The 10,016-nt window shown below is 35.8% G+C and overlaps 1 protein-coding gene across 2 annotated transcripts; it reads left to right on the forward strand.

The window, feature by feature from the left end:
* Positions 1-2,845: 2,845 nt before the first annotated feature.
* Positions 2,846-9,622, forward strand: LOC121428872 (60S ribosomal protein L28-like). Of its 2 annotated transcripts, none has more exons than XM_041625743.1 (5): positions 2,846-2,922; positions 5,503-5,592; positions 6,452-6,511; positions 8,089-8,155; positions 9,295-9,622. In XM_041625743.1, exons 2-5 carry the CDS (start codon positions 5,509-5,511, stop codon positions 9,501-9,503), a joined length of 420 nt encoding a protein of 139 aa, XP_041481677.1. In that variant the 5' UTR covers positions 2,846-2,922; positions 5,503-5,508; the 3' UTR covers positions 9,504-9,622. The 2 variants fall into 2 exon arrangements, with proteins under 2 accessions (XP_041481677.1, XP_041481678.1); XM_041625744.1 differs by having other exon boundaries at positions 2,882-2,917.
* The last annotated feature ends 394 nt before the right edge of the window (positions 9,623-10,016 follow it).

Raw genomic sequence — 10,016 nt, forward strand, 5'->3', positions numbered from 1 at the left:
CAGGACCATAATCCTAGTGGCCTGTAGAGCCTACATTGCGTCAATACGAATATGAGACCTATGATAAACTAAATAGAGAATGGGCGAACATATATGCTTTCATCATGCTCATAGCAAACTGAAAAACGAAATATACCTGCTGGCTTCGCGGCATGGAAAACAGTACAAGAATCCAAAATATTTACCAATGTCCCGAGTTAACTCCACAAACAAAACAAAAACGATTCATGGATTATAATCATCATGACAGTGAATGAAAATATATACACATGATACACAGCAAAAACTGTGGTGTTAACCGGTGCATAGGCGGCGGAAGCGGGGGGGGGGACAGGGGGGACATGTCCCCCCTAAATTTGAGGAGGGGGGACGGTCCCCCCCCCCTAAATTTGCTGTTGTTGACTTTTTTTTTTTTTTTTTTTTTTTTTTTTTTTGCTTGTCAATTTATTTTCCTACGTCCCCCCTAAAATTTTTGGGTTGAAAACCTTTTTTTTTTTTGGCTTGTCAAAATTTTTTGGTTGTCCCTCCTAAAATTTTTGGCTTCCGCCGCCAATGAACCGGTGTACATAGAGGACCACACCAGTTCTTTTACACCGGTGTTGAATTGGTGGTGTTAGTTTTACAGTTATAGGTGTTATTACTACACCTTTGGTTGTTTACATTTACAATCTTTGGTGTTATGTTCTATCTCTGGGGTGTAATTTTAACATCTCAGGGTGTGGTCCTCTATTTGGTGTCAGTTTTAACACCAGAGGTTTTACAGTGAATAGGCCCTCAAATTGATTATAAAGGTAAAAACAAAAATAGAGCATCTGATGTTGTTTGTCTATTTAAGATCCTTGTAAATAGAGCGGATCCCCGAATTTCCTTATTCTATTTACAAAATAAACAAAAACTAATTCCTTTCAATATCGACAAAGATCAGATTTGTTGAAAGTTGACCGAAAATGATAAATGGATTGGTACTATACTTTTAAACTCAGTTTGAATATTGAAGAAACAAGATTTAAATCTATGCAAAACACACCGAATCACTATTTGTGAGCATCTGACTGTACTGTTTGTTTGAAATAAAAGTATGCAGAGTTTCTTTCCGATATGCATCGGTGAACAATATTAATTATTATCTGATTAACTTCGGAGAGAGCCGGCATTCAAACTAAAAATAAATATAAATTTTCTTTCACCAATTGAATTGATATTTCTATTCGAAGACATATAAATCAAAGTCTTATCACATAGCTCAAATTTCATATTAATGGACTTAGCTCCTTTCAAGAATAAACGTACATGTATAAAGAACATAATTATCTTACCTCTATGCCCTTTTTGTGTTTTCTTTCGCTTTAAAAACCGGGAAAAATGTTCTCTCTTGCCCGATTGCTTTTCCATATTTGTTTTTTTTAAGGCACCCGGTTTTGTTTTGAAATAATTCTAAAATGGTCCTTTTAATCATGTCCAATATTGCAGTTCTTTACTTCTTTTTGCATGTCAGGTTTGTATGATGATGATGATGTCTGTCTTGTTATTATCTATCAATCTACTAGCTACTACACGTTGTTCTGTTTATTTACAATACACCGATCACTTCCCACGACTGAAGCGCTTGTCGATTGTTACGTCATCAATGCCATTGCGCTTTGCGCGTTTGCGCATGTTTAGGGGATTTCCCTAGCTATAATGCACGTGACTCACGCTTAACATTTTTAAACTTAACAGACTTCTAATACATTTATATTGCTTGATCTTATCGCTGAAGAGTAAAGTGGATGCTTCTGGACGCAGCTGTAGAGTTTCATGGCCATTGATTTCCAGACTCCGGTCCCTTTCTTTCGGAAATATCACTATTAATGGGATGGTCCGGGCTGAAAATGTTTATATCTTAATAAATAGAGTAAAATTTCGCAAAGCAAAATGCTGAAAATTTCATCCAAATTTGATAACAAATAAAAGTTATTTTAAAGTTTATCAATATTTTCTGAAAATAGTTATATGCACATCGTCATGAATATTCATTAGGTGGGCTGATGATGTCACATCTCCACTTTTTAGCTTTTTCTTATGTTATTACATGAAATCATAACTGCTTCATTTCTTCATAATGTGTAAAATTGATGTGTCTCCATAATAATGAAATAAGTTGCGGCAGTAAATAGCTAATGCACTTAATCAGTTGACAATCCAATTGTTTAATTTTTGGTAGAAATTTTTGAATAAACCTAATTTCATATAATAAAATACAAAAGAACAAGTGGGGATATGACATCATCAGCCCACCTAATGAAAGACATACCTAGAACTATTTTATCGGAATAATGCAAATCTTTAATAACTTTGTTATTTGTTATCCGATTTTGATAGAATTTTCAACATTTTTCTTTGTGAATTTTACTCTATCTATTTACTTATAAATATTTCCAGCCTGGACCATCCCTTTAAGTCTCTAAAAACTGGAATCCACTCAGGAATTTCAAAAATTAATTATGTTTGATATTTTCAAGCATCATAATTTATATTTTAGGCTATCACCGCCATCAAACAAAAAACTGATGATTAATTTCAGTACATTACATTTGATTCTATAGTTGCACCAGAGAAGCTCGCTCCGAAAATATTCTGATCTAGCGCCATCTGATGTTGAAGAGGGGTTGGGGGGCAGCGGCATCATAGGGCAGATGATTGTACATCCGCATGTAAATTGACATAATATAATCCGTTATGTATTTCTATATTTTTTTTATCTGTACACCATTTCATGAGATGAGAAAAATCTGAAATAATAAGACATGATAAATCTATCTTTTACTAGCTCCTAAATTTTATTAAATTCCACTGAAAGTTGAATCTGTAAATACAGCATCACATTTGTATCCATGCGCCTCTCATTGATTCTCTTTCCCCAGTCCCACATACAGAAGTAAGGTACATGTGTCCAACCTCTTTAAAAATACTCTATTATTCGGGATTTTCCGTTGTAGCAGTATTATTTACTATAAAATTCCATGATTTTATCAATCATAAAATGTAAAGAGGCCTGTAGTTTGCGGATTAATGGTCAGATAATGTCCGAAATATACCATGTTTTTTTTTGTGCCGAGTATGTCTATGTGTGCAGCTGTGTCGCATAGGCACAGCCATAGCATAGGCATAGGCGTATGCTGTTGGTCGTTGGTGCACCGGTACCGGTATACATTGGCAGCATGCAGCACAGCTCATTGACACTGCACTGTACGTACACGTTTGTACCTCAAGTGTGTTTGTGCAGGCTCCACTCCACTTCACCACTGAACAGTGAACTCGTTTGGATACTCCGAATGGAAAAGGTGGGAAAAAAACGCACATTTAATGATTTATTGTAAAAAATGTTTAAAAAAATACCAACATGCAACAAAAAATAAAAGCTTAAAATAAAAAGCTTGTTGATTAGTTATTAGCATAAAAAATAGTAATAACAGAAATATTTCAAGAGTTTGGAAAAATAAATATTCCATGATCCACGATCGTGGAATATTTTTCCAAACTCTCGTGCGATGTTTTGAAATCTGCCATGAATGATATGTGTGAGGAATTGGATACTGGCCAAAATCACCAATTTTGAGGATGACTGGAGAATGGACACAGTGAAATAAGGCCAAGGGCGATGAGTAAGAAAGTAAGCTTTTATTTATTGATGTCTTTTTAAAGAATATTTTTTAAAATTTTTTCCCACCTTTGCCACTCGGAGTATCCGAACGAGTTCACTGTCTTGATGTTCGGGTAGGTGAAGCGTAGTGTAGCAGTAGTTAAGTGGAGTGGTGCCTGCACGAACATCACTTGAGATAATTTGTGTGTGACTGAGCTGCAGACATTAACGTTGTGCACTGCATACATGCGACTGAGGTCGGTAGTTTTTTAGTACGTTCTCAGTTGAACATGGACTATATGATCCGGCTGAAAGAAGTCCCCTCTTGTGTATGTCAGTGTGCTCGTTGTGTACAAAGTCAATGGGAGATGAAAGATATCACTGCCGCTGACGAAATGAATGGCAGTGAATAGAGTGGTGACTTCAACCAGGAAAATGCCATGAATGATGGATGATAAATTGTGTAACTAAAACTGTGCTGTGTAGAAACCACAATTGAATTTATTGTCATTGTACTTGTCAGTGGTGGCAGCATGCACTTACTTCCTCCTGATCTTCAAGTGTCGACTCTGTCATCTGACTCTGATCTGCCTGGCCCTTGGGCTTGGCCCTGGCCAATCCGGGGAGAGGTCAGAGGACAGCTAAGTGACTTCACAGAACAAGGTCGCAAAAATTACTAACTTGAACGTTTTTGTTTCTGTGCATGATTATAATTTATTATGTGAGTGCAAACTGCAGCCATTCGAAGAAGACATGAAATGTCACGAGTGGTCCTAGTTTAAAATAGTGGTGACCATTTCCTAAAAGAAGAAAATTGACAAGCAAAAACATTCTTCACAGTCGCCAAGTTCCCCTCCCCTTGATCTGCCAGTATAGGCCTATGAGTCTAATGACTTGAGTACATACACATATTTCTCATGTCAGTTCTTACAAAGGTTACTGTTTTTTAATGTTTGAAATATGTAATGAGTCTTTTTATTGTTTTTACTTTGTATACATGAACAATTCAGCCATTTGGCTGCGACTTGTGCTTTTAATAAACCTTGAATTGAATTGAAGTAGATTCGTTTATTACAAAAATTAGAGCAAAAATATTAGTTTTACCAGAAATGGAGGTCATGTATTGGTATGTTAACGAAAAGAAGAAGTCAAATAATGTCACAAGTTTGTGTTTTTATTTAGTCTAACATCCATTTTGTGATTCTTTCTGAGGAAGCCTGCAATTTGGGGCTTTTACACAAAATGTCTGAAATTCAACTTTTTCACCATTTGTATAACAGGCACGTCACTTGCTTACTTCTCGCTCACAGTACACTATGGATTCAGTGAACCGCCACTTTTTATATTTCAATTTATTTGGTGTAACTCTGTCCGACATCGCATTCTAAGTAGAAATACCTAATCTTTGTCTTTCCTAAAGGATTGTTAACCCCACCACAAAATAGTGTGCAACAATTTCACAGCAAGCCCCAAATCTTGAGGAGGCAGTCATGTAGAGTTAGGGAACATAACCTTGTTGATATGAAGGCTGAGTGCCTAAGTGTCAATTCATTTTTATTTTCATCATAGTTCATGTTTGATAGAACAAATGTAAATCCATATCAAATTAAAGTATGAATTCCATCCACATCTCACTTTGTAATTGACCCCATTTTGCCTAAATGTTGGCCTTATCACTTAAACACACTCTTAATATCTTGTTTTGTGAACTCCCAGCACAAGTTTAATTACATACATGTGCAATGTATGCAGTATGCAAATTGTCACAAGTTTTTATCACCAATTTCACCCAGTTTTGTTTTAAGAGGAGATTTTAGAGAAAAGTGTAGCCTAGGCTAGGGTAGCATTGGGAATTAACATTTTCTCTGTTATTTTCACAGGACAAAATGGCATCAGCTGATCTTCAGTGGCTTATCATCCGTAACAACTCCTGCTTCTTGAAGCATGAGGGCGGTGTCACCATGAGCACCGTAAGTTTGTTTTTTTCAAAATATTTACTAGATATGAATACTTAACCTGTTATTATGTACAGGTGGCTGCTGTGGGTTTTCTCCACCTATCAGAGGAAAAAGAAAATAGGTTTGGTTTGGGAGTTATTTTTTAGTTTCTTATTTCAATCTCTAATTTCTTTTTGTGCGGCAAAAGTTTATTAAAATTTATGGCAGATGAATCTTATTTGCATCCACATTCAAACCTTAAGTGGGCTTTTTGTGAAACATGTGACTGTTCATTCACACGCTTTATAAGTTTGTGTACCTACTTGATGAATGGTTTCCTGAATAAAAATATGCCCTTTTGGTGACCTACATGTAACCTTTTTTTTAACGATCCTAGTATGGATAATGCTTTGTATTTCTTCTCTCTTATTACATTTCATGATTTGATTTGACAGTCATCCCTTGCATTTGAATTTAATGTAATATTTTCATGATATTTCTTAAAGTCATTTCAGCTTTGAAGTAGTCTGCAGTGTAAAACTTTACTCGTGGTAAGGGTCTGAATGTGCAGCCTACTAATGCCTTATGAATTTAATGTAATGTAAGGCCTTGAAGTTTTGTATGTGCTAGTCTTTGCGTGGAGACCCACTTCCTGTTCAAAGTTTCAATCAAGGTCTGTGCCTGCAGACTGGCTTTGAAGAGGGTAATCCCTTAATACTCTTACATTTTTTCAAGCTAAACTGGGATTGTAACATTGGGGGTTGAGGCAGATAACTGTGTTTGGTTTTTATTTACAACAAAAATGGTGAAGTGCCAGTAAGAATGACACAATTACATTCTATTTCTATATATTTTACCTGCATTTTTTGTTCTTTTGTTGTGGTTTTATTAGGAGCCAAACAACTTGAAGAACAGGAATTCATTCAAGTACAATGGACTCATCCATAGGAAGGTGAGAATTACACCATGCGGTCAGCAATGGTTCAGGGCAGGGATAGACCAAGGATTTTCATAAAACCCCACTTAACCCTCTTTCCACTGGGCTATTTCAGTCCAGGATATACAGGGGCGGGTGAGTCAATTTGACCCCCCCCTTAGATCTCGCCTGCTAATCGCACGATCGCTGCAAAAATTAAGCATATTAAATTTGTCCTAAATTTGTTGTTTTTGTGTATGTTTTTGCTTTTATTTTAAATCACTTTGTAAAGCTAGGAGAATGGTAATTTTTGGAGAGAGTATCAATTTTTACATTTCTATCAAATATCTACAAAAACATGCCAAAATATAATTAATTTTATGTCTTTTATTGTTTTTAAAATTGTTATGTATTTCTTTTTTTCAAACCTATGTTTTTTATTCTTTTTTCCAATGAACCTTGTCGGGGACCATTTAATAAATTAATTAAGAAATAAATCCATTTAAACCAACAAAAGTAATAATCATAAGTTTATGATTTTTGGTTGAAACACACAATTTGCATTGGCTTTGTACACAGAATCACATGTTTGAGCAATTTTGGCTCTGACATGCACTTCAAAATGTTGTGTAATTTCGAAAGCGTGTTTCAGGGCATCACAAATTTGGTCTTGACAACAAATTTTGTCGAGGGGGGGTAATTGACCCCCCCCCCCCGTTAAATATGGGTTAATTTGGCTCTTACGCTTGTGTTGTTACCCTATCAAATCACATATGAAATTAAAATCAACTGTATACATGTTTAGAGCACATAGATCAGGAAATGCAGGTTGATCAGAGTCTAGGTATTCGACTTAATTCAGCTTTCGAGTTGCCATATGATTTCTAATTCATACCTTGTCTAATCACTTGTAAAAGGTCAAGTCCACCTCAGAAAAATGTTGATATAAATCAATAGAGAAAAATCAGACAAGCACAATGCTGAAAATTTCATCAAAATCGCATGTAAAATAAGAAAGTTATGACATTCCAAAGTTTCACATATTTTGAACAAAATAGTTATATGAACGAGCCAGTTATATCCAAATGAGAGAGTCAATGATGTCACTCACTCACTCTTTTGTTTTTTATTGTTTGAATTTATACAATATTTCAATTTTACGAATTTGACGATTAGGACCTCCTTGCCTGAAGCACAGAATGTTAAAATAATGGAATTCCACGTGTTCAGGGAGGAATGAAACTTCATTTCACATGACAATGACGAGAAAATAAAAATATTTCATATTTCATATTTCATATAATAAAATACAAAAGAAATAGTGAGTGAGGGATGTCATCAGTTCCTCATTTGCATACCGACTGAGATGTGCATATAACTGTTTTGTGAAATAAAGCGAGACTTTAAAATGCCATAACTTATTTTACATCCGATTTTTTAATGAAATTTTCGGTGTTATACTTGTTGAATTTTGTCTTTTAATTCAAATCAATTTTTTTCTTTGGTGGACTTGTCCTTTAAGAGTTTGTAGACAAATGTATATTGAGTTAAGTCAAGATATTAGCGGTAGTTCTGAGCAATCGTACTTAAATTTTACATTTTTTCCTCCGTAGGCTGTAGGAGTCGAGGCTGCTGCTGATGGCAAAGGTGTTGTTCTGGTAACCAAGAAGACCAAAGGAAGTAAGTCGATATATTTATTTTTTTTAACCAGGATTAAATATTGGAGTATATTTATGAGGTAAGAGATGAAATCTGCAGGTTTATGTTTGAAATACGTGCCTATTTTCAGGGGCCATTTCATAAAACGTGTTTATGATAACTTGCAATAACAGTTTAAAGCTAATAAAATCATTCAATTTGATTAGCTGTTAGTAAGCTTTTAACATGGTAACAGGACACAGATGTCCATAGTATGCAACATCCTTCCAGAAATAATTTTGATGAATATTGAGCTTGAATTGTGGAAGAAACTCTGAATATGATTTGAAAGTGGTTATTGCTATGCACTTGACATTAGTGCATACTCTACTATTTTGGAATGGTTATGTGAAATTAATCATATCTTGCTGTGATTTCATATTTACTGTATCCATAAATGCATTTATGGACAAAATTTTAACAACAATAATCACAAATGGGCATTAAAAGGGGAGTCCAACCCAAGTAAAAACTTGTTTTTAGAGGAGAAGGATAAATCAGACAAGTTGATTGATGAAAGTTTGAACAATATTGGACAAACAATAAGAAAGTTAAGAATTTTAAAAAGTAAATATTTGTAAGCACTACACCCATGGAGACTTCAAATTGGCCGCATATGTGATGTCATAGTGATGTAAGGCAAGGACTACTCTTCCATGTACTCCAATATATAAAATGGCTAATATGTCATTGTTTTCAATGAAGTCTTCAAATTATATTTTTCTTTCACGAGGACATAAACAATATACCAAAATTTGGCTATATTTAGATTACTGCCCCAGGGGAATTAGTACTTCGGAGGAAACCACAAATCCCTGATTATTAAGTACATGGCCTAAGGGAAATTTGTCCTTGCCCCTTGTCATAATTTACTAACAGTTACCAATTTGAAACCTACAAGGTTTTAGGGATCTCTATTGTAAAGCAGCCATAACTTTCTTATTGTCCGATTTTTGTCAAACTCACCATTCTGTTCAGAGCAATTGTTTTCAGGAAAACTTTTTGTTCCCCCCCCAGCAGGAAAATTATAACTTGAAAATGTCAGTCTGTTTCTGTTTGTATAGCAACATTCCACTTCAATTTCGCTTTTAATTTACGCCTGCCACCTTTCCCAATCCCAGCCATGAACAAGCCCGCCAAGACCTTCAACCGTGTAGAGATGAAGAAGGACTCCCGCCGTACTCTCACTGCTATCCGTCGCACTCTGAAGAAGGGATACCGCAAGGACCTCAAGATGGCCGCCCTGAGGAGAGCCAGCGCCATCATCAGGAGTCAGAGACCAATCACATCGGTCCAGAAGAAGCGCCCTGCCAAGAACAGGCGTACATAAGACAACAGCGCCCTCTTCCCCCGCTCGACACAAGGACTGGTTATTCTGTCGAGATATTTACCATCATGTCACTCACTGTATGGCTGTTATGAATAAATGGCATTCATTAGTGCAACCAATTCCACTCTGTTGCTTTGTTTGTTGCTGTTTGATTGTATTGTTACGAGTGGGATATAGTTGTGTGGATCTAATATTGCTAGAACACTGTGCATTACCTGGTGGGTGTTTCGTAAAGCTGTTCGTAAGTTAACAGCGACTTTATGAATGACTGGTGGACCTTTCTTACACACTAAACCATCGTCAGTGGTGTATACAATTTACCAAAAGAAAGGATCACCAGTCGTTCTTAAAGTTGCTCTTATCTTACGAACATCTTTATGAAACACCCACCAGGTTAATGAAGCTGTTCGTAAAGTTACGCACGACTTTACGCATGACTGGAACCTGTTCTCAGGCGTTAAGTCAGTTACATATAGGGATATCATTTAGAACAAGAAATGGTCACCAGTCGTG

The sequence above is a fragment of the Lytechinus variegatus genome, chromosome 15 (genome assembly GCF_018143015.1).
Source record: "Lytechinus variegatus isolate NC3 chromosome 15, Lvar_3.0, whole genome shotgun sequence".
Taxonomy (NCBI): Eukaryota; Metazoa; Echinodermata; class Echinoidea; order Temnopleuroida; family Toxopneustidae; genus Lytechinus; species Lytechinus variegatus.